General features: G+C 28.1%; 1 protein-coding gene across 6 annotated transcripts in view; it reads right to left on the reverse strand.

The window, feature by feature from the left end:
- Positions 1-27,518, reverse strand: part of Max (MYC associated factor X) — a 94,042-nt gene that overhangs the window by 24,546 nt on the left and 41,978 nt on the right. For 3 of the 6 annotated variants that reach the window (XM_067262220.1, XM_067262222.1, XM_067262216.1), the window contains exon 3: positions 15,852-15,977. In XM_067262220.1, the coding sequence (XP_067118321.1) occupies positions 15,852-15,977 (126 nt within the window). Of the gene's footprint in view, positions 1-15,851; positions 15,978-24,680; positions 24,814-27,518 lie in introns of those variants that run through there. The other 3 variants (XM_067262221.1, XM_067262218.1, XM_067262219.1) reach the window with 2 other exon arrangements.

The raw sequence follows: 27,518 nt of genomic DNA on the forward strand, positions 1-27,518 counted from the left end.
GCATATTAAAGGTTTTCAAAGTATTTTTTGTGTTTTATATACCATTAGATTAGTATTTAATAAATTTTGATAAAATCTGTATTTTGGTTTCCTTTTCTCTTGTAAATACTAGAGAACCCCCCCAAAAATTTGGTTTGATCAAAATATGGCTTGCCAATTTATTTAATATCAATTTTGAATCATGTGTGAGATCTGGAAATCCCCTTTACATAAAATTATAATAAATTATATCCGAATTAATAATTACCCCTTTCTTATATCCGGATATAATCCGAATATAGTACGAATTATAATAAAATTGTTCCCTATATCGAATCGAACATTTTCCTATTATAAACATCCTGCCTAAAAACTGTCCTGGATATAAACATCCTGCCTAAAAACGGTCCTGGATGAGAAAATATGCGTCCCCGGCCGTATAACTGTCAACTATCCACTGTTCTTACGCTGAGCACAGATCATCTTGCAACTTAAGTTTATAGTTAGCGCCCGAATTCGCCGTATTGTTTCCAATCCCGGGAACATCTATGGCCTAAGCACATGCATGTGACCAACTTTTCCAGCAAAAAGCTATATAAGATGCTTCCTCCCCCCCTCTGGGGAGTCTATCATCGATTTAGATCGAGTCGTGATCTTACCCTTTGTGCCTACGGAATATATTTGACTATTGTGCCTCAAGTGCCACTGACCCTTCCCTAGAAAGGAATATTTGATCATCGTGACAAACAGCATATTTGAATTACTGATTGTCCAAGAGGTATGGAACCCATTTATGTGAACTCTCTCTCTCCCTTCGCGTGATAGGGATATACAGCTTTTTATATGTCACCCCTTTTATGTCAGATTTTTGTACATATATTTTGTTTTCCATTAAATCGTTGTTATCCTGTTAAATGGTGTCTTGTTTGCTCGAATATTCGCTTATCGCCTTACCACGACTCCACCTTCCCTCCTACACCCGACCGGATAAAAAGTAGTCCCGTCCCTACGGGATCCCTACCGCCAAATAAGCCATCTCTGACTCGTGGGCAAGTCCCTCCGACTTGTTGCCGAAATTAAACAGAGGTCAGACCTCGTCGTTCCTCCTCGGTACCCACACATGTTACACTGAATAAAATCTCTAAATAAAAATATTTGAAATTATTTTCAAAGTTTAAGAAATAAATTTACTTAAAATTCATATTTTTTTACTTTAAATTCAAATATCTCACTAAATACATTATTATTAGAATTCTCTGAACAAAGCTACTTCACAAAGTGTCATATCTGCATAATGATAGTCTGTTTGATCAATTTCTTTCTATTATATATAATATTTAATACTTAATTACTACTTATCTTAATACTTATTTAATACTTAATTACTATCAATACTTAATTACTTAATATTTTTAAGATAAATACAAAATAAATTTTTAGATTAAAATCATTCATAGCAAAATAATGAGTTTTTGGTTGAAACAATACTAACATATCTTATGTAAGAGAACAACTGAATACAGTTCTAATGCTACTATAAACAATGAAATGAAAGCAATTGAAAATGGCCTTGGTGTATTTTATTATTATTAATTACTGATTATAGATTTATTATTACAAACAATACTATTTTATCATTTAAAATGCTATTTATTTTTTTCACTTAGAGTCATTTTTAGAAAAAATTTTTGAACATATGCTTGCATATAATTAAATTTCATATGAATAATTCATATTCAAATTAAGTTATCCTTTGATGTTCATATCAATTTTTTCTAATATTTTGACTAGTTATGATAAGATTTAAAATAAACAGCTAGATACTTATTTCATATAAGTTATTTTTTTATATTTTTGGCAAATATTTTAGAGTAATTTCTTTCTTTTTACACAGTGTTTTTATTATTATTTTCCTACATCATATTTCATACAATATTTTCAATATTCTTTTATTAGTTCACTACTAAAAGACAAAAATTTTAGCAGTTACTAGGCCTATATGTTTGTTTTAAGTTTTTGGGATGTATAATTAAAAATAAAATCTAATTTGATCCAAAATAAAAAAAGCAGTTAATAACTTTTATATCAGGTTAAAAAAACAGAAAAAAAACCAAATAGTTTTTAATGACAAGAGCATGGAATAAATCATAAAAGAAAAAAATACAAATAAAAGGTACTTCAGCCTAGCTCATCATTAAAGTTTTTTTCCTTTTTTTTTTTAGTAATTTATGTAATGTGCAGGAATGATCTTTATTCTACTTACATTTTATATCGAAGTTTATTTAAAATTGAAAATCAATTATGTTATAAAGAAATTCATAAAAATTAAATTTGAACCATTTGATATACATGAATGTTTATTATTAACTTTTCTCAACTCTGATATTATTTTGTATACAAAAATATAAATGACTAAACTTTATAAAAGCTGTTATATCATAAAAATCTTTAACATCTTTATTAAATCTAATCTCATGTAACTACTGATGTCTTCATGTAATCTGTTCCTATTACCTTCATTCTCACACAATATTACCAAAACTTTTGTTTTGGTAATATTGTATGATAAACACCACTAGATTTTGATGGATTATATATTTTGGTCCTAATCAAATTTGGCATCAATATCAAACAGTAATCAGATTATTGAAGAATTAGTACATTACAATATCAAACAATCTACACTGTATTCAGGGCCGGCCATCGGGTGGGTGCGGCGGATGCTACGCACCGGGGCCCCGCGATTGAGGGGGCCCCAACATTATCAAGAATGCAGTATTTTTAGTAATTTTTCTGAAGTAATTAATGTATTAGCAAGAACAAAATCACGCTTTAAATAAACATGCATTAATATATGTTCGTGTTTGTAAATTTTTTTATTTTAGAAAAACATTTGGGCCCAAATAGTTTCTTGCACCCGGGCCCCTTTATCGAGAAGGCCGGCCTTGACTGTATTTCTGCAACTAAAGTAAAAAACATACTACTAATTATGTGAAATAACATATTTCTTAAAATTTTGTACCTATAACAGCAACAAAATTTGGATTGTTCCTTCAAAGAAAGATCTGAGCCAATTTTTGCCAAATTTTCAAGTTAATTCTTGAATTGCAGCACAGCAATAACACAACATTACAAAATTGTGTATAGCAAACATTCCAGTTTGCAAAAAACCACCTCACTTGGCAGACTGATGTTCAAATGTCTCAGGCATTGTTCTTTGGTTACAGAAAGATTGTACTTTGCACTATTGTTGAACAGTGGAATCAATCCAGTTCAGCAGTTCTTTTTGATCTATAGTATACGAGTATCACAAATATCCTACATCATACATATTTTGCTATATAATTACTGGCAATTTGTCTACAGCTGTAATCTAATTCAATTTTGTTCTAATGTCATCTAAAAATGGATTGGAACTAATTATTCTATTATTAAATTTATAAAAGATTAACTAGATTAGCAGTGATATGGATATGCAAGTGAATCAAATTTAATAGAAGTTAAAATAATTATCAAACACCTAAATATCTATATCACTGCTAACCTAAACTTAACTGCACTTTTGTGGCACTCTTTTATGAAGGTCTATTGGATGAAATGCTGAAATATGGATCATAAATTATTTTTGATGTACAGTCACGATGTTAAAGCTCATCAAAATTCATCTTACCATAACTGTATCACCACTCCTTTGTAAAATTTTTTAGTACTATCATAATTTCAAAACTTCTTATAAAGAAATTTTGGTTTATGTTATCTTAGGTTCCAAGATGGCAGCTCGTCTCTGATTCCAGCAATGAAACAGTGGGATGCACATTTTCCTAAACCTAACCTATTCTAATAATTTGGTTGCTAATAATTATAGTAATTTATTAGAATAGGTTAGGTTTAGGAAAACGTGCATCCCCACTGTTTCATTGCTGGAATCAGAGACGAGCTGCCATCTTGTAACCTAAAATAACATTAACCGAAATTTGTATTTTAAATTTCAATAATAAATTCTTAAAATAAATATTTCCAGATAGAATAATTTAGATTCATTGCATATTTTAAATATATTTAGAATTTAAATATTTTAAAATGAATAATGACTAGATTTGTGCATTTCATATTATTCTGTTCTTTAATTCAAAATAAATTTTATCATCATGTAGAATTAGTCATCCATTTAAAATTAGTTTCTGCATGCCACTTCGTTTTAGCACACAAAAGTTTTTTTTTTTTTTTTTTTGAATTATTACCGTTTCCCAATGATATCTACTTCCAAAATAAATATTTCTCAGATTTTGTTTTATTTTTATATAACAAATTATTATAAGAAAGCTTATTCCTGAATGTGTGTACAAACTAACTATAAATATATTGTCCTTGTACTTAAAAAAAATTGTTTCTTTGTTTAGTTACACAGAACAAAAAAAATAAAACATTTATAGTTAGTGCTTTCCTGCTCCACATAAAATCTTTTAATGTAATGTAGTAATTATGTTTTGTAATAACTTGAATACAGCAGGATTTGCTTAATGTAATAATTTAGGGACTTGCTTATACTGATGATGACGACCAACTAATAACATTAAGTAAATTAGAGAAAATTCTGGTTTTACAGACTGATATTAAAAGAATGTGGTAAAATAATTAAAAAATATATAACTTGGATATTTCTGAATTAATAGTAATTCATTCATCTGCAGGCATTTTTCTTGCTACATTAATGATTTTAACAATAGTTAGAATATAAACAGCAAGTACACAGTATACAAGTAAAAAAGAAAAACAACAACCAAAAAAAAAAGCTAGAAATTCATATTACTGTACTGTGAACAAATAATGATTAAAACAAGTAATATTTAATTCTTAAAGCACTGATTAAGACTAATAATGACTGTGTATTAGCAGTTATCATTATCAGTCTTTTCATCTATCAGCCACATGGTGAAGCTGATAGCACAAAAATAACGGCTTAAAAATACCTATTTTTACATTAAAGTAATGATAACTCCACTCTGATTTCACTAAGTTTTGTTATAGTGTTATAAGTGTACTTTAACTCATATTTTGGGACATGTTAATTCTGATAACTTTAGCTCAGTAACACATTTCAAAAGTTCTTCATTTTTGTTTTACCCATAATATACCAAAGTCAATGACAATGTATTGACATAAATAGATAATACTACTTTATCATAATTTAAAATTGCTTTAATTTTTAATAATATTTTATAGTTTATAATATTCTAAAACATTACAGCAATTTAATATTTTAGAATAATCCAAACTAATTCTTCAACACAAATTTATTATTCCTATTTTTAACATTCAAGAAAATGATTTTGCAAGAATAAAAGAGAATTAAAACTACTACTTTATGATTTTTACTTAAACAATTAATTTTTTTCATGTAGAAATTTGGCAAATGTTTATTTTATATCATTTTCCTTCATTATACTTAATTTTAAAATATTTCTTATATGGTCAACCCTCAGTTTACGAACTTAATTCATTCCTAAAAGTTGTCCGGAAACCGATTTGTTCTCAAACCAAAACAAATTTTCCCATAAGAAACAGTGTAAAATAAATTAATCTGTTCCCAACCCCCAAAACAAAACCTTTTTTTTATCATTGTAGCTGTATTTCATCTATAAAAATACCTACAAATGCAACATGATATTATATAACAACATACCAACTGAATAACAAATAAAGTTTATAAATAAGAAAGACAATTTCATTCATCCTTATCCATGCTGAGAAGTCTTGATGGCACAAGTGCAGGATGGAGAGGAGGTGGAAGGGATTCTTGGAATGGGAGTTCTCCTCAATAACAAGGTAACTGCACTTCAGGAGTTTTTTTCTTACCTTTTGGATTTTCTGCTTCTCACTAGCAGATTCTGCCTGGAACTCATTAGACCTCTTTCTCACTAAAAATTTATCTAATTAAATTTGCTTTTGACTACATTTCACAATGTTACAAAAGTGAGACATAGCATTGTTATTGAAAAGGCTAATAACACAGCTTGCTACTGCCTTATCAGGGCAATACCGTTCAACAAAACTTTGCACTCCACCCCATTTTGCACACATGTCATTAATAAGAGCACTAGGTACAGTACATCCTCCCTTCCCTCTTCTTCCTCCAAGGGAATCTCCTCAAGCATATCCTTCTGCTGCTCCTTTTGAAGGAGTTCAAGTTTGTAGGTAGACAACTCAGTACTGGTATCCATTCACCAGCTCTTCAACATCAGCATTGTCGACTTCCAAACCCATGCTTTTTCCCAGAGATATGATGTCATTGACAACCCTAGTAGGCTCTGTCTCAAATCCTTCGAAGTCTCTCTGCAACACAATCAGGCCAAAGGTTCCTCCAGGCTGAGGTCAAAGTCCTGTGAGTCACTTTCCTGCCAGGCCTTGTCAATAAGTCCTAAACAATGAAAGATAATGAAGTGGTTCTTCTAAAAGTCATGGAGAGTTAACTCTGAGCCAGAGGTAATCTCAAATTTAAACACACAATGGTTCTCCAAATGATACATGAGCAATGGTTTACCTTAAAATTTCTACCAGCATTGCCACAAAGAAAAAGAGTTAGCCTGTCCTTCATTGGCTTGTGTCCAGGCAAAACCTTTTCCTCCTGGGTTATGTACATTCTGTTTGGCATTTTTTTCTAAAACAGTCTGGATTCATCACAATTAAACACTTGCTGGGGGATAAAACCCTCAGCAGTCACACATGTACCAAATTCTTTCACAAACTTTTCTGCATCTTTTTACAAACTTTTTTGTTCACACTTGAAGCCTCTCCATGCTGAACCATGCTGTATAAGCCACTTTGCATCTTAAACTTTTCAAACCAGCTTCAACTAGTCTTAAACAAATCAGTCTCATAACTTGAACCTGAGGTTTTCTTAAGCAAATTTTGGTGCTTTTCTTTCTCACAAACAACAGTCTCCAAAATACTGTTGCCGACCAACTGCCTTTTGTTGATCCAAATCAAGAGCAACTCACTTCTTCACTTCAATTTCACTTCTTCTAAGGTCTGCAATCCTTGATGGTAATCATAGACACTCTTTTGGCAACATTAATTAACATCCTTTATTGCTTCCTTATTCTTGAGAATGATACAGATCAATGACTTTCCTAAGTCAAACTGCAAAGCCAGATCTGAGATGCAAATGACATTTTCATACTTCCATATGATCTCTTTCTTCACCTCTATTGCTATTTTCACTCTTTTCCATTTTTCCTGTACACTTACACTATTTTTCTTATGGAATAAAAAAGCAGAAGAATTTAGACTTGATAAACACTAATGTTGTGTGTTTTTTCTTCAAAGACACTTGGCAAGTTTTCTATCAGATATCTTTATTCATTCTCGTCAACGAGAATGAATAAAGATATCTGATAGAAAACTTGCCAAGTGTCTTTGAAGAAAAAACACACAACATTAGTGTTTATCAAGTCTAAATTATAGAACAAGACACGGTTTCATAAAACAAAACAGAAGAAATAATGCACAATGCAAGAAAAATCTCCAAAGTCAAAAAATAGTTTGCTGTAGTGATGCCATACTGCTGGCTCCACAGATTAGAGACATACAGATGGACAACTTTGAGAAAATCCCATAACTAAAGATATGCAGCACACTATTAGCTGAAACATGTTACATCGATGATTAAGTTTTTCTCCAGGCTTACAGATACCCATGTTTTTCTAAAAGATGTTCATTAAATGTTCTTGCATTTAATTAGTACTGTTAAATATAATTCCAAACATCGATTATGTACTAATGATAAATGATAAAAGAAATATATTTAATAATAAATTTTTGTTATTTAATTTGAGTTAAGCATCTTTAATTATGAATTATTGGATGTCATTTATATTACGCAAATCTCAATTAATGCAATTTTTATTAATTAATTTAACTTAAATTGAATTGTGATGCATACTGAAAACTGGTAGTAGTATCTTATCCACACATGCATTGAAATCTAATTTGAATAACAACATCATCGTTGGATCGTGTTGTCTAATGATGCAAGGCAAATCTCAGCACCACTACTGATTCAGAGGCAAATATTTTTTATAACTTTAAAATTTAATGGAAGCACAAATATTGATGTGCTGGAGTAAGTATAAATGTATGCACTGTTTTTAATTTAAACACAATAAAGACGTCACATATTGAAAACAATTTGGCATACAATGTAAAATCAACCATTAATGACAAAGCAAAACACAAGTTGGACTACTGATTAAAACATTCCAGCATGCTGCTATCACCAGTAATCAGCGTGCCTAATTGGTGAATTTCTATTAAATTTAAAAAGAACTTTAGGGCCTGTAATATCCAAGAGTTGACTAGTGTCAGATTACTTGAACTAGCAAACAACTGGATTACCAAGCTGTACTGTATGTATATAGATATTAAACTGTGCTAAACAAGGACACTTTTTAAAAAAAGGAAAGAAAAAAAAACGAAAAAAAAAAATTTCAACACCACAGAAAAATTCATTGAAAAGAGAATCCCTAACGAAACTTTGTAAAATGAAAGTTCAACTGTATTTATCAACTTTCATATATACATATCTCCCACTTAGAATATTGCTTGAAGAACAGAAATCAAACCTGAAAAGAATTTGAATGAAGAAAAATGCACTTTTTAAAGTCAAAGTTACTATTAACTTTCAAGGGTGAACTTTGTTATAAAGAATAGACATCTTATGAGAAATTTCAAAATGATAGAAAATTAATGTTATTCATATCTATTGATAGTTAACTTCTTACTAAATGATGCTTTCATAATTATAACTTCACTTTTTCAACAACGGAATGTAATCTATTGCGTACCTCAAAACCTGTTACCAATGTGCAATTAACATCAAAAATGAATGTTTTCAAACCTTCAACGGTTCTTCTTCAGGCAGTGACAAATTTCCGTAAGAATGTCATTACATACGAATATTATTTGAAATTCGAATACATGTTACCCTTATATAATCATATTTAATGACATTCTAATGGAAATTTGTCGCTGCCTGAAGAAGAACCGTTGAAGGTTTGAAAATGTTTGTGAAATTTAATTTTTTGTTTTTGATGTTAATTGCACACTGGTAACAGGCTTTGAGATACATAACAGCTTTCAAAATTTACTTGATATTTTGAACTATAATATTTTACAAAAAATTACTTATAAGTATTAATGTTTGAAATTATATATTTATTTGAATGTTAATTTTTCAACTATAAGTATATAAGTGGATTATTAAATAATCAACTTTAAATGCTTGGATAACTGACATTCTTAATGTGAATTAGATTTCAAAATAAAATATGATACACATAACACACACACATATATATAATAAGAATAATACAGTAACTAGGATACTATATACATATGTGTGCATTTAAAATATTAACATTACATTTATTAGATTATAAATTCAATAAAACTTATACTAACATGTAAATTCACTTAAAATAGTGTATTGATTCTTATAAAACAAAATAATTTTCTAAAAAATTTTTAAACCATAAAATAAAAATTTCTGGCATTTTTTAATAAGGAAGTTGTTTAACTTTTTTACTATCAAACAAACTATAAGGGTTATTTGATAGTAACCACCAGATTACATTGGGCTACTTTTTCCATCATTATATTTAATTAATTACTAAATAATTTGTCACTGGAGAGAGGTGTTAGGCACCATCTCTTATTAAATTTTATAATTATAATTAAATTAAGGATTGCTCAAATGAAAAGTGGACACATGTCAAAGTTCATCATACAAAACAGCAATTAGTAGGCCACCTTACAGGCAAGTAAGCTCAACATATGCAAAACACAGGCTGCATTAAGTATTGGAAGAAATAGATTTTTATCTCCAGTAATTGGCAGATTAATGTTAAGTTAGTTACAATGGAAGCATCAGAATTGAACAACAAGCATTATTTCAGTTTTTAGTGACTGAAGGGAATAGGAGTGCTGACATCTATAGATGAATGTTGAATGATGAATGATAAATGATGAATAAAGACGTTTATGGTGAACACCGTTTAGGATGAACAGCAGTGAATAATTGGTGCAAGAGTTACAGAGAAAGCCTCACTTTCAAAATCAACTCACAATAAATATCGTTGATGATATAAATTACTAGCAACAAATTCATACTGATATTATGAGATATTTATGGTGAACATAAATTAAATTAAAAACATGAATTTTATGTTCATTTGTAATAATAATTAGCTTTAACTATTTTTTTCACAAAATGGACTTCCCCACTTTCAAAATCAACAGCTCATATATACATACAGCAAAATTTTATCTTATTAACTTAAATTTAGAATAATAGAATTCATATTTCAAATTATTTTTTCAATAAATTTTAAGTTTCAATTACAATTTTATTAAATATATATTTATTCACACTAGAATCAAAATTAAATTATTATATTTTCTATGAAAAATAATGAATAAACATTTCATTTCATTTAATTGTTAATAGGTGTTTTAAATAAATTCTATTTGTCCATGTTTTGTGTTTTTCATACTATCTTCTATTATTGTAAATAAATGTAAATTATATGCAAAAAGATTTGTAACACATTATACAGGTATCCCTTGAATAGCAATTAATTAATCCCTCAATGCTGCCATGTATATCACAATTGCATTAATCAAATATAGTGGTACCTTGCAGTGGCGTACTGTCATTGGAAGCGGTGCTTCCACCGCTTCCCTGGTATTTTCTAAAAAATAAATACATATTGTGCGATTATTTTCATATAATTAAAATTAATATTTTATTATAACCGCATTATGTATCTTATTACAAATTTCTATACTACATGTGAAAAAAAAACGATAAGATTGCTATTGTATATTTGAATATCAGTGGCGGAATGGAAGCGCTGTATTGTCAGCTTCCAAACAGCCAGATTATACTCATTCGCGCATGTGCTTTACAGAGCACCAACCTCACCCGGTTTAGCTGGTGAAAGCTACACACATAACGCTTCCAATTTTATCTAGGACTGGTCCTAGGCTGTTAACCGCCTGCCAGTTAGATATTTGGCTGCCCTCGCCCGATTATGTGAATCATGAGTAGATTTATAACTTAACCCAACCGATAAGAATTTACTGGTATGATGTTTTTATGATAGTTCTGTATAGTTGACAGGAGTTTAAAAAAATCCATTAAAATATTTGATATTTTTATTCCGCTTTCCCATCTTATATTACTTACAGATTTCAATGTTAAACCGGTGATATTACGATTTCATATGTCCCATCTATAAGGGTATGTAGAAAAAAACGTGTACAATTCTTGTACAATGTTAAAAAATTAACTACAGTAGAGACTCGTTAATCGGAACCCCGGTAATCGGAACGATTTTCAGTCGAACTGTGTTGTGCTGAATCGAACGTTTTTGATACTAAATTTACTTCTAAAGTATAATTTTCATGTTTTTATATTCTTCAATATATTTATTTTGTTTGTACAAAATGCAGAAATAATTTTTAACGATACGATAGCCTCGATTATTATTATAAAAATTTTCGTTAGGCTTAAAATCGACAAAAATTCAACATGAAGCGACACGCAAGGGAGAAAGATTCAACACGAAGCGACACGCAACGGAGAAAAATTTGAACATTGGACAGGTTAATATATTTATTCGTACATAATCGGTAATCGGAACAAATCACTAATCTGAACAACCCCAGTCCCCAATTGATTCCGATTTTCGGTTCTCTACTGTATTACTTTGGCAGTAACATTTACAACTAAATTTAATGAAAGATGCATAAGGTACAAAAAAAGCTCTAGAATTTATTTTCCTTAAATTTACGATTTATGTATCTGTTGTCATAAAATTTTATGTATCCATTGTCATAAAAATTTGTCTTTCCACTCTTTCCAAAGACTACAAATATTCAAGTTCAAAGTAACTGGTTTGAACTTATTTCTCCTTAAGAAGTAGTTAAATAATTAAGAGATTAGGGAATTGGGGACATAAATATAACCGTGCTGAAAGAGCCGGAATTTTACTTAAACAAAAGCTTAACTGAACCAATCTCTAGCCAAGTACAGTGCGGACTATTTCTTCTTAATATTAGATAATAAAGACAAAAATTTTTCCAGTTCAATGAGTGTGACCAAAAAGTTTAAAATTTGGAAATTTCCGTGGACCCTGGTCCTAAAACGAATTGGTTAGAAAACAAATGACGGACAATCTATTATGTTTAACATATTTAGATTTTTATAGCCATGACAAGAAATGTTTAAAATGTACAACAACCTTGTCGCGTCCTTTGAGGTATACAAGTGATGCGACTAAAGAAGCATTTGACATTGACTGGTATCGGCACCCCTGGGATTTGGCAGCCCGCGTGCATGCACCTACCGGGACCGTCTCTGATTCCATCCATTAGTCACTCATAGAGAGCTATTTGACTAAGTGGATTGTTTTAAGATTTAAAAAGTAAAGAAGATTTTATGTTATTTTTATGTTCGTTTCTTTACAAAGCTATATTTAATTATAATTTTCTTTAAAAGTATATTCATACAATTGAAAAATATTTTGTACTAGGTATGTATATCCACTGCACATTTTATTTCACTAAGTAAGTTTTTATAATTTATTTTTAATTTTAGCCCTTATATTGTGGCTAGCAATTCAGAATGTAATTGTGATATTAAAAATACATTTAGAGAAGTCTACGGTTTTTACTGGCTTATCGAACAAACAATACAAATGGAACCAAGATCATCATCACTGACGCGCAATTAACCGATTGTCCCTGGAAGTCGGCTTCTCACAGAAACACAGCTTCCCTATCATCAAATGTCATGGCATGCCACTGGTATCTTGGTATTCAACTGAACAATCACCATCCACTAGAACAAATCTTTGGTTAATAACAAATATTTTAATTTTAATTTTGTCATCTGTAAGAAAAGTTTTCTATAACAAAAATATGTAACTAATTTAGAAATAAAATAATACCTTAGAGCTGCCTACTTTTGTCAGACAAAATTATATTTGATCCAGATGATTGGATTCCACATACATTAAGTAGGGAATAAAACAATCATATCGGTGACACACAAAAATTTGTTACACGTGCACAAGTTGTTATTCATTTATTTTTAACAATTTCTTCCTGAAATTTATCTTTGTCAACAGTTTTTGGGTGTCTCATACACTTTGTATCCTTTAGCTCAAAATTTCCCAAACAAAACTTTCAAAACCACATTGATACATTCCAAGTTTAGGAGTATTTTTCCCATACACTATGAATATTTTTTACTATTAGTATAGCATTATATCCTTTATGAAACTTAAAAAGCATTCATAACATACCTAATATGCATTTTATCTGCAGACAGTTTAATTTGATTTTACACAAACAAAATGCAAAGTAAAGTTTTAAAATAAGCTTCTAAACAAAGAATACAATATCACATTAGCAGTAATGTGTTAAATTTCATGACTACCGTAATTAAACTACATATCTATATCAGAAATCAACCTTGGCACAAAAATATATCTGTATTAAATAAAGATAGCTGTTAAAGCCGTGTTAATTAAAAACTTCTGCTGCATATATAAAGGGATTGCTGCAATTAATTTTATGCATTAATCAAATCCCGTGTTAAGCAAGGAATACCTGAAATTAATTAAAATAATTTGAGAAACTTCAAAGGAAATTGCAGATTGATTATGCAAAATTAGTTAATTCTACAATAAAACAGTATTAAGAAAATGAAAAAAACTTATTAAATATCTTATTCATAATTTTAATTAAATGAAATATAAAGGGAAAAAAATACTATTTTTTTAAATTTGAATCAATTGGCAGCATGTACTGTACCACAAACTTAGGATTACGGTGTCCGAACATAAAGATGATCTTAAACAAGGGAAATTATCTACAATCCTAGCAGAACAGATCTTCACAAATAAGAAAGTGGCTCCTCAATGGAAGGACATGAAAATTCTGGTAAAACATACAAAACATTTGCCACTTAGAATAGCTAATGAGTCACATTGTTCTATGAATGTCTGTGCACACTACTAAATTATCTATATGTTTTTATTTACTGTTATTTTATTCTTATTTTACTATATTTTTACCATTTTTGGTGTTGTTTCTTTATCTGCCTGCTATTTGTAGTTTTGTTTCATAGTTTATTAAATAAAATAATATTATTTGTGCATAATCTCATATCTGAATTAATAATTATTATAATTATTAATTTAGATATGAGATGGCATCTAATATCTACCTCTAGTACCAGATTACTTAGTTTCTAATTACTAATTATAGCGTAATAATAGCCCAATTAATTATGACAATCATTTGGCTTAGTAATATTATTTTACGTTTATTATAATTTTCATATACATCTTAAATGTTGTTAATTTAAAAATATCTGTTAATTATTTAAAAAAATCAGTAAGACCCCACTTGAGCTGCCTCGCTTAATGCTGATTTGATATAACGCAGTCTGCTTTGAGCCTTAAAAAAAAACTCAAAATTTATGCTGATTTTAATTATTGCGGCATTTCATTGATTCATACATAATACGATTATTTACAAACATGAACCAATCAGCAAAAGGTGGCAAAAAGGTGTACTTTCTTTAAATCTATATTTGGTGCAATTTTGGAAAAAATACATCATCATGGATGCCATAGGAAATATCAACTTCGTTTGACAAGAATTAACTGATAAAAGCATGAACAGAGTGTGGAAGAAGTTACAGCAGAAAGTATCCAAGAATTCTCGATGAGAAGAGCCTACTGCCTATTGTTAGGTGACCAAATTGTCAACCTAATTGATATAGTAGGACTAGGAGATGTAGACAAGCAGGATATTAAGGAGTGACTGCAGGTTTCCAGTGAGAGCCTTACTAAAGACGACATTCAAGAACTGGCAGAAGAAGGAATTCATGTAGAACTGGAAAATAGAATTTCTGAAAATGAAGAACTCCAAAAAATTTCTCTACAGATTTCCTTATTAAAAGTTTGGTAACAATAACCAAAATTGTTTATCAAATTGTAGCGAATGATCCAAATTTTGAAAGGAGTACAAAAGCAAAATGAGGAGTTTTGGATGCAATCTTCTGCTACTGACATTTGCTTAAAGAAAGAAAAAAGCAACAAATGAAATTTCATGACTTTATTGCAAAAAAAAAAAAAAAAAAAAAAACAAATTTCAGAAAAGTCAGGACCTTAGTCACAAAAAATGAACTTTACATTTCTGTGTGCCTATGTTTGTGTTATTTAACATATATTATTATGCAAATTAATATAAAAATAACTTAAAATTAAAGTAAAATGTTTATTTTTTGTGCATGTTCACCTATCCCTACTTACTCTATGTTAAAATGACCTCGTTTAATGCTGTTTGCTTAGTGCTTTGTCGTCTAGGAACGCATTCCCCCGAATTAAGCGAGGTTTTACTGTATGTTCAAATTTGCAATCTTGATTGGTTAAAAAGTTTGAATAGAATAACTATTTCTGCATAATGTCTCAGAACACTGAATGTTGTTGATCAGAAGTAGGATTGAAAATCCCAAAGAGCACTTGATCCATAAATATATTAACTCCTTTAATGCTTTTGAATTTTTTATATGAAGATGTTTTTCCAGTTTTCAATACAAGTTAAAAATAAAAAAATCACAAGAATTGAGAAAACTCATTTTAATTTTAAATTTCATATCAAATTTGTTTTATATAGTAAATCAATACACTATTCAATAAACAATCATTTTAAAATAAAACAAAATTAGATATAATTCATGCAAATTCAATCAAGTTCAATATAATGAAAATAAAGATTTAAAATAAAAAAGTACGTACAGTTTTTTTAGCATTTACCTTCTCTCCTTGCAGTGCTGGTAACGCATCTCTCAAACTGCTGAAACTGTCTTTGATATGATCTCGTCTCTTTCTTTCCAGAGCATTATGATGTGCTCTTTTGTCAGCCTATAAAAATATAATTAACATAAATTAAACAAAGAAGTAGTGCAGAATTTAACTATACACAATTCAACAACATTTACTATTTCTCATCTTTCTTTTATAAAGTTTTATGCATTTAGAATAAACTTTTATTAACATAAATTATTTAAACAAACAAATCTGGAAAATAATATACAGTAATATCCTGAGTTACATAAGTAACACAGACTGTAAACCTTTACATAAACTCGAATTTGTAAATTGCTTAAGTGTAATTACATAATTACTCAATACTGTATTTATTATTATATGTGTACCATACATATATTATTTATTATTTTTTTGTATAAAAGAATTGTTTATGAGAAAGAGTGCCCAGTACTCTTGTGTATATGCTTACAATTAGACCAAAAAGTAAAGGATTAGCAGAGCAATAAAGTAATAAATCAGTACAGTGCAAAAGAAAGAAAAGAAAAGAGAGAGAATGAATGAATGTTTGTTATAGAATAATTCTTTGTAAAATTACATGTTACACTACTCAATTTTTTTCCAATTTTTAAGATTTACATTTTACATAACTGTGAATTTATGTAAGTTGCGTATTATGTAACTCAAGGTATTACTGTATTCAAAAACAGTTAATTTTTTTTTTTTTAATATTCTTTTAAGATCTTTTTATAAATAATCTGTTTAAATGTTCACTTTGCAATAATATTGCATTATAAAAATGAATTATTTTCTAGGGACAAATTTTTCTCAATGCTCCTTTATTGAAAATTTGGGATTTTTCAAGTACAGTATACATAAACCAAGATTTAAAAAGAAAATACTCTTAGAAAATTATTTTATAAAATTAACTTCAAATTATGGCATGTAAAATTAAACAAAGTTAGCAATACATTTAAAAAAACAAACAAACTTCTGTGGTAAAATTATGACAACAAAATTTTCAAACAAAACCAAATACAAAATGAGAAATTATTTACATATATCAAAGTTCTTGTACTATATAGTACCATAAACTGACATAACATGGTAAATGTTCTACACTTTGAACAAATGTTTATATAATCTCATTTATTATTTAAAAGATATTTATGTTGCTGTTCTTAACAGCAACAAATATATTTTAAATAATAAATATATAGTCTAATTGCAATAATAATCTAATAGCAAGTATATTTTATGTTACTGTTACAAACAGCAACATAAATACACTTGCTTTTAGATTTCAGTTGCTATTCGTAACACACTTTTTCACTTACATATAATAATTATTAAGTCAAAATCATAACTTTTAAAATTTATATTCTATAAATAATAAATCAATTGAAAGCTTACTATTATTTCTCAACAAACAGTATAATCATTTAGTGATTAAAAGAAATCTTTGTTTAATTAATTTTTCAAATTTTTGAAGTGATAACTTTCATAAAAAATTACTAATTAATAAATCATACTTTAATAATGAAAAATAATATTTGATTCCAAATAATTATTTTAATGTTTATTGATTTAAGAAATTTAAAATTTATATCCTTATAGAGAACATTAATTAAAATACTGAATGGTCACAAAATCCTGCAGACATTTTCAAATAATATAACAGAAAAGTTAATTGACCTAAAATTAATACAGTTTGCAGCAATAAAAAAAGAACTTTTTATTTTACATTTTAATACAACTCTACATGAGTACCATTAATAGCTTGCAATGGATCCAAATTACAATCTCATGCCATACATTATTGAGCATTCCTTAGTGGTAGTTTGAATAGCATCAGCAATTCTGTTTTTGAAAACAAACTGGGGGTTGGTGTTGTATAGAAATGACTTAATATAACCTTACAAGAAAAAAATTCAGAGGTGTAATGTCTGGTGATTGAGGATGCCTTGGGCAGAGGTGAAAAGGTTCATCTCTTCCTATCCATTTTGAAGTTTTCCCATTTGTCTGGGAAAGCTTCATTCAACTCAACATGGTGGTTTCGCCCTCACTGGGATTTGGACTTTCATGCTGAAAAGTTGCAATTCTTGAAGTTGTGTAAAGGCAAACAAGTGCAACAAATAATTACACATCTTAAAAACCTTAAATCCCAGTAAATAACTTTAATAGACAAATGTTTTTGATCTATAACTAAGATTATCTTCAGGTTTTTCTAAAGTTCAATTTTGGAATGTAATAAAGAACAATGACATATTACAAAAAGGAGAGCAAAAATTCAAAATTTAAATATACATATATATAAAATTATTGCAAAATGCTTAAAGTTTAAAATAATCAATTTAAAGTACAAGAGAATTTTTCTCCTAAATTGTTTTTTTATTACATTCTAAAATTGGAACATTAAAAGAGACCTGAAGATGATCTTAGTAGTAGATCAAAAACATTTGTCTCTTAAAATTATTTATTGAAATTTAAGGTTTTTAAGGAGTGTAATTATCATTTATACATATCCAGTTTGGAGTAGAAGTTAAAATGTATTTAAGTCCAACAAATCCAAATAAAAACTTGCATTGACTGTTTTTTCATAAAAAAAGAAGGGGGGGTCAATGATTTGGTGATGAAACAATCCTCACCATATATGCACCTTACATGAACATGTTCATGTACAACGTGAGAATTTTCAGATCCCTATATTTGAATGTTGTGTTGGCTGACTTTGCTGCTTCTACTACATTTACATTGGTCAAGTTAAACTTGTGTCAATAGGTGAATAAAATTAGTTCAGTTAAACTAGTTCAATGTGCCATAAATTTGCTTAAATTAAATGTATTCAAGTAGGGAGTTTAACCTTGTTGTTTGTTGGATAATTAACATTTCTGATGAGATGTTCTTATGGAGTAAAATCGAAAATCTGTCATTGTGCTCTCTTTCATTTTAAATCAAAAATATAATTTATTTATTTACAGACTCAGATGTTTATTTCATCTAAATTTTCATTTAAATATATACTTCAGGACTTAAGCAATGATTTATTTTTTAAATATCAAACAAACAGCTGGATTCCTTTATTGGGCTATTTTAAGGTAAATTATTAAGTAATTTGGCTAAAGGTAGGCAGTTAGGATGCTATTTCTGGTTAAATTTAATAATTAGAAATTAATTAATTTAATTTAGAATATTCTAATTATTTTTGGATTCCTCATGTGTTTGAATTAAAACAATTTGACTGTATTTGTAATTTATTAAAAATTATAAAATTATTTTTTATACATCTATGTACAGTATACCACTGGCCATTAAAATTGCTACACCATGAAGGCAGCAAGCAACAAATGAGAAATGGTACAACATGCTGGGTGCTCTGTACCTCAAGATTACCTGTCAATTTAATCACGTCTTCCTCCCATTATACCAGTGGTTCCAAACCGGTGTTCCGCGGAACACTGGTGTTCCGTAAGCATCTCCCAAGTGTTCTGCAGATTTAGTCGCAAATCGGAAAGTGTACAATCGTATTCGAGCCGCCGAATATCAAAAAATTAAAATCATAAAATTTTCATAAACTTAAATATATATGTACGACTCGTACTTATGGAGTGTACTACTGTTTCGAATAAGATAAAGGCAATGATAAAAACTGAATGAAATATGTAAAAAACATCAGGCACAAGTTTCCCATTAAAGTTATTTAGGTATATTTTTTTCTGTCTTAGAATTGGTGTTAATAATATGAGTAGAGATTTTAAATTATAACTGCTCAATTCTAATAAAATAACTGATGACAAGCTTATGTATTTCATATTAACTTAAGTAAGTGTTCCGCGAAAGAAAATTGCTCACAAAAGTATTCCGCATCCTAGAAAAGGTTGGGAACCACTGCATTATACTGTACATTTACAATAAACATGATTCTGCTATTTGCTTTCCTTCCTGGTGTAGCAATTTTAATGGCATATTATATATATATATATATATATATATATATATATATACACTTATATTGTTATTTATATTAATGCATAAATTTATATTTATTGGATCCAAATATGAAACAAATATTTCATGATAAATTTTTAGTAGTAACAAGTTATATATTTTTAAAAATTACAAAAAATTTTGTGATCTTTAGAAATTTTATATTGATTATAAAAATATTTTTAAAAATTTTTGATTTGATTTTATCAACATTTTCAAATAAATTTTTTTTTTTATAATGAAAAGCAACAGATCAATAAAAAGATATCCAATATTGATTTAGAGGCCAAGAATCAATAAATTATTGTCATAAAGATACAGGATAAAATTCTGAATTGTTTAGAAACTAAAATATTAATATTTAAATAAAAAATATATTTTATTTTAAAATATATGATATATTTGAATAAATTTAATTTATATTTTATCATTTTGAAATATTAAATTTCAAATGTAGTGTATTCCAAAAATGGCATAGATATCTAAAAACTCTCTCATTTATATATTACAATTATATATAAAAAGCTTCATTTTTCATTGTAAGTGGTTAAGTTAATTTTAACTAGTGATAAGCTAAGTAATCAGAATTGGTATCAAGAATTGGAAGAATTAAGCATTTTTCAGTAATTAAAATCAGTATCAAGAAAAATTTGCCATTATTTCCGAGTCTTAAAATAATTCTTTAACAGTTAATAACAAAATTAATTTTTCATTTCCATTAATAATTGAAATTGTTTAAAATTATGATCAATAATAATCAAGTATATATATTATTCTACAGTTTCATTTTTTCATTTTGTTTTCTAAAAGTTTATTTTTTGTTTTCACCAACCAAATAATTTCTTGCAGCATGTCAATACATTTTAAACATGAAATTGGCTGACAGGAAAGTTGACTGGTTTTGCTATGCAAATTCTCCTCGTTGTCTGAAAAGTAAAAATAATTTTGTCTCCAGATATATGACCATAATATATGCTATCATTCGGTGGCGTAGTGAACATAACTGGCGCCCGGAGCATAACTGGCGCTGGACACTTTATTGGTGCTCTCCTCTCCCTCCAGAAACACATGTAGTTTGTCTTGGAGACCATTTGGGCGTCACTCGCAGAGGGGCGCCCGGTGCATGATACACCCCCTTGCACTCCCTCACTACGCCACTGCTATCATTATAGCCTACTATATACTTTATCTTTATATCTAACTATAGTTCTAGTCTACTATATGTTTAAGAGTTAACTTATACAGCAACTTATGTCTAAACCAGTGGTTTCCAAAGTGGGCACAGCTGCCCCCATAGACAGTGAGCAAATCTACTAGGGCAAAAACAGGCAAGGGGGCAGCAGCAGGTGATGGAAGCAGGGTGCTGAATGAACAGTGACCATAGGCCAGCATTATGGTAACTGTCAATGTTTCCTTTTCCTCTGTTAAAACAAATAAGAAGAAACACTGCACTTAATGGTTACCAGATGTGGAGAACAATGTACAGTAAGGACAAAATGTGAGGTTCATAGAAAAGTTTTTTTTAAAAATATTTCCAAGCCTATCTTGCACAAGGGAAAATAGGTTGGGGGCATTAGGTAGAAGTTTATGGAATCAAGGGTAATGGTTCAAAAAAGTTTAGGAATCTTTGGCCTAAACCAAAATCATTTTAAGCTGAAAATCTTGAGTTTGACTTATACATCAGCATATAAACAAACACTTTTTGACACTGAATAACTTTAAAATTAATATTAGAATCAATAAACAATTATATAACATTCAATCTGTAATGTAAATTTAATAAATTTACATAAGAAATGAATGAGCAATATAATTGAAACTGCTTCAAAATTTCAAAAATAATGCTTCTGCTATAGATGCCATAATATTTTTAAAACTCTTTTATAGTAAGCTCAACATGTTACAAATAGACAGTTTTAATTAATCAGTTACAATTATTAATGAGCAATAACATAAATGTTCATCATTAAAGTGAAATTCAGATTCACACATTTAAAATAATATCTAAATAATGTTTCTAGTCCTTTGTTATAAATATTGTAGAAAACATTTATGGAAACTTTATTTTTATTTAAGAACTTCATTATTCAGAAATTAGCCTAAGTTTCAAAGAGGAGGGGTGCACACAACACAGAGGAAGAGTTGTACAGATTTGTGTTACAATAAACATCAGAATAACGATTGTCTTTCCACTAGTATTTTGTGTGCAATTTCCCTTGGTATACCAAGTCCTTAAATAGAAGTAAAGTTCTCATAAACATTTCTACAATATCTAAAATAATGTCTAAGTTGCTGGCAAAAATTACTATTGTATTTTTTTGCCTTATAAAGATGCACTTTTTTGTAGCTAAAATTTGTATGAAAATTAGGATGTGTTCTGTAAGCTAAATACATCTTACATTGTAAATAATAAATTTTCCCACAAAAAAAAAAAAAAAAAGAAAGAAAGAAAGAAATTGACATAGAAATATTTGTATTGAATACAACAGTACTTCTTACAAGGCAAAAAATACAGTAATTAAATATTGTTAAATTTACTATTTAAATATCTTTTTATTAAAGAAAATAAAAAGTAAATAGTTTAATTATTTAGCATATTTTATTGTTTAGCCTCTAGAATTGCTACTGAAGATAACTGTGATTCAGTAAGTTGTGCTGTTGCAGGTTTGCAGGTTAAGGGCTATACATATTCTTTTTTTTTGGGAGTTGTATAGAGGGTTGGCAGCACATTAGTGAGAGGGAAGGGGTACTTAAGGAAGTGCAGATCGGCAACATCATCTTTTTTTTCTGCCCGGTAAGGATTTGCTCTGGTGAAGATATGAAAAGTTTATTTTTGTGTTAAGGTGCCCTGAGAAACCGTGTGGTGTGATTAGAAGTATATGCAGGTTTTGTATTATCAGACAGAGAGTAAAAATCCATTTGCATCAACACAGTACTCAATGGACATTTAGAACTTTGTGTTAGAATTAGTGAACTACTAATAGTGGACATTGTCTAAGGAGTATTTTTTGGAAAGATTCATGTGCATATTAACAGCAAGGACTTGTATCATATCCAGTACCAATAAGTTTGTTTGGAACATAAGTGTTTCTATATGTGTTCTAGTCACCCTATAATTTTTGTGTGTGTAAATAGACATATATATATATAGTACATAAACTTAATTTTAAATAACTTTTCTTTGTCTCTCTCATCTCTGGTAATCACACATCCATGCAATAGTCCCACTATGGATTATTGTGCATTCCACAAAGTGCTTATTGGGCTGCAATTTGAAAAAATTGTAGACCTATAAACTCCCATCGTCCATCCGTCTTTCCTTAATCTTAAGAATGGAATTAGATAAATAAAAAACGAGACCAAATATAGAAACCTTAGGGGCTGGAAGCTCCAATTAACTTCTAATGCAAGCTGGAAGTCACATCTTAGTGCCAACAAGATGACGTTATTTCAATTCAAAAATGTTCCCAAAAGGTGTTAGATAGATGACTGGCATGACTCTATTGTTAAACAAAAAGTATGATATACAGGGGCAAAACACTACTAATTTGAAGTGGAGAGCATATATTTTAGGTAAAATGAAGTAAAAATATGATTAAAAATTGCAGCTCAGCATTGGGACAATGTCACAATAAATATTTGCTCATTTTTTAAAGCATTAACAACAATTATCTATGAAAATATTTAATTTTATCATATAAATAATTTTTTAAAATCAATTTTATTAAATTAAAAAATATATAAGTAATAATAACTTTTCATCATATTTTAATTGCTACAATGAAATACTCCAAATAAATACATTATTCATTATCTCATTGTTACATTGTGTGTGTTATCTCGTAAAGCTGCTTTAATACAGCCAGATAAGTAAGCCAATGACAGCTGATTTCATTTAAAATGAACTATGTCATTGGTTTACTTATCCAGTTGTATTAAAGCCACTTTGCCATGCAATAAATCTATAGATCATAAATTTTAATTTACAAATTTATTGACACACTTATTGTTTCTAAAATTATTTTAGTAAAGCATCATCAATAAATCTGTTAACTATAATATTCAATAATTTTAGAAAGAAAAATGCTGTATTTATTGTAAGATAAAATCTAAAATATTACAGCATTTTGGTGTATCAAAGAATTTTGTTTTTATATTGGATTCATATTTTTTCCCTAGCTCAATCTTTTTATTTTCTTAAACAGATTTATAATTTATACACTAGACTTTATATTCTATATGCATTAAAAATGCATCTAAAATACCAAGTTTGTTCCAGATACTTACTAACAAAAATTAATTTTTTAATTCATTGTTAGGAATATAACAATGAATTTAGATACAGAACAAGAACACATTGCAATAAAATACAGTACCTTTGTAACCCACAAATAAATTTCTGATTCCAGATGATAATTCTATCACTAAATAATTATAGATTCATTTTATAACATATAAAATATTATACAAAACATTTAACATTATAATTACTACCAAACAATTTCATAAAATTATGAGATTTGTCAGTAGTAATGTTTAAAAAAATTGTTAACTCTTTCTGTAATTATTTTTAACAGTTCTATTTATTGGCAGAAATACAAACTTCATAATTCATTAAAAAACATAAACAAATTTCTAATTTAATCTGCAATATTTAATTTTCTTATTTAAAAACTCAAAAATTCAGTATTTAAAATAACTTAGACAAAAATTTTATACTCCTCTACATTAATTTAAAATTTCTTTGTTTAAAACGAACACCCCAATGGCCATTATCTACTCATTTTTAATTATCGCGATTTAAACTCTTACCAATGAAAAGCAAAATTTTCTTAAGCTCGTTACATAAAATCTACGAGAATATTGTTTAGTATTCATTATAATGCTTTTACGAAAATTTTCAAAAACACTAGGATCACAATTCACCTATTTCTCGAAACTGATGACTTTAATTATTTCCGGTGTGACGTTTTTTAAAAAAATTCAAATTTCTGTAATGTAATTGGTCAATTAAAAAACAATGTACCGTATTGTACATATATATATTAAAAAGTTATCTTTTTTTAAATTATATATTGTAATTTTTATCTTTTTTATTAAATTATTGTTCATTTTAAATTATTATTAAAATGTTTAAATTTATATAATATCACATTATGTGATATTTCTTGATCGTGAATTTTCCTAGAACCTCTTGTAATCACAGAAAAACAAGTGACTGTGCTGTATAATATACTGTATTCAGCACGTAGGTCTTTTGTTAATACTGATTATGAATGCGTTCATAGTAGCGAAGACAAAGAAAAAATCCACTTACACGCACACGCCCGTTTTTGTCTGTTCTAACTCGCGAAAATAATTGCTATATGCTTCCCCGATAATGTAATGCTTACAATAATCATCTCATAATTATGAGCGCGATTTATTTATTAGCTTTATTATGAAGGCAACGGTAGAATTTTCTGCAATATGCTGGATCGATCCAACGAGAGTAAAAAAGGAAAAAGAAAAAAATTGAAAAACTCAAAATATTGATTTATGATCAAAAATAAACTTACATCCTTACAAGTTACTGAATATTTATTCAAGTTTTAGAGGATCGATGCTGCTCTCCTGCAAACATAAAAGCCAGATTTGGATCTATATTCTTGTAAGGTAAATAGGTCAATAAATGAAATTTAAATATAGGCGATTAAAATGCTTGAAGTAAGATTGAGAAGATAATAACTATCCTGTTAAAAATGATAAATTTTTCGTTGTCAAAAGGAACAGAAAAAAAATTGAAACATCATCATAAATCTGAGTTAAACAGTTAATTGATTTACTATAGAAGCAGAATAGTTTGAAGTTATTCAAGATCAAGATTAATTAATAAGACTTAAGTATGCGATTAACGGAACCAATAAAAGAATACAATGCAAAGAAAACTCCAATTTTTTTTCGGAAAATTCACAAATTATGGAAGCTTTCAGAAAATTCCTCAAACAAGAACACGACACGATATCTTTCTGTTTCGGAAATCATTTCAATAAATCTTCATATGGTTCGTTATGAGGCGCAAGCGGAAGAAAAACGATAAAATGAATTCTTTCGATGATATTTTTATAAGTATTTATTTTTTAAAACATACTTTCCCTGATCAAATCGATTGATAAACATTTATTTTATTCATTTATTTTTTCGGTCAAAAATCTAATTAGTTACAAAATAATTATTCATTAGAAAACAGGAAAAGATAGTAACATTTTAGACCGAAGATATTTTTAGAAAAACCAAAAAAGAAAATATAACTGCTTCAGATAAGAATATTTTTTATTTAAAAAAAATTGATGTTTAACATAAATAAATATGTAAATTATAAAATTCTTTAGTTTTAAGTTAAAAAAAATTAATTACTGTCATTTTAAAACTAATTATAATAGAGAAATCACCAAGTACAAAAAATTTTTAATTGTATTTTACATGATGAAAATTTAATTATTTTTAAAACGAAGCTAGAACAGATGTAAGATATCTATTAAAATAAGCCTCGGGATAATTTGAATATCTTAAAAATTAATACATCATAATTTAAAAATAATTTCCTTTTATATTTGATAATTATATTTCTTATATCCAAGAGTAAATTGTTTAAATCAATTTTTTTTTATTTTTAAATCATCGCGTTATTATAATTATTCAGCAAAACCAATTCTCGACACTAAATTGAGAAAGTTGAAAGAAAGAAAGAAAAAAAACAGTTTACAACATATTGATTTAAAAAGAAAATATTGTAATATTTCTTTTTTATATATAAAAATCAACATTTCTTTCGTGATTTTAATAAGAGTTCAAGAATAAAAAGAAAAAAAATCAATTTTATCACAATTTTCTTCTTGAAATTTTTAAAAAATTTAATCTCTTCAATCAAAATTTTCTATTTTTAATGTAGCTTTTTTCAATATACACAACTTCTTTTTTAATAATATAATAACGATCATCTCATTACATTGTTTAAATTTAAAAAAATAACAAAAAGTATTTTTAAAATGCTTAAAGTTAAAAATAAATTACAAATTAAAGTGTAGATAAATTATTAATTACTATTCAGGAACTAATGTAAGAAATTAAATGTAACAATATATAGCTAGTTCTAAAGAAAAAAATTAAATTACAGGCTGTTTAGAGTCACGACAAGAGATTTTTATCGCTTGTGTTACAACTTCTAATCAATAATATCACTTATCATAGCGATCACCACATTATTATTGTTATTATATATACAACAAAAACAATAAGTAACATCAATAGCACTTACTAAAACCTTTTATACAAATTATTATTATTATTATTATTATTATAATACTACAAAGTATCACGATCCATCAACAACAAAATACTAAACAATTACAATTCTCCAGATGTATCAATTCGAAATCGCGTTCTTGAAATATTGATCAGAAGATACGACTCAAACTCGCATACATTCTCCACACATAAAGATAATGGCGAAATCTGTTAAAACAATAGGATCGATTGTCGTCATTTAATATTTACTATAAAGTTTTATGACTAATATTGTAAGACTTGCACGTGAACCTTACATCATTAATATTTACTCGGCCTTCCGGGCAATTAAACAAATTCCTATACGCATAATTTCAGTTTTGT

This window comes from Centruroides vittatus, unplaced genomic scaffold (genome assembly GCF_030686945.1).
Source record: "Centruroides vittatus isolate TY-2023 unplaced genomic scaffold, ASM3068694v2 contig_1422, whole genome shotgun sequence".
NCBI classification, from domain to species: domain Eukaryota; kingdom Metazoa; phylum Arthropoda; class Arachnida; order Scorpiones; family Buthidae; genus Centruroides; species Centruroides vittatus.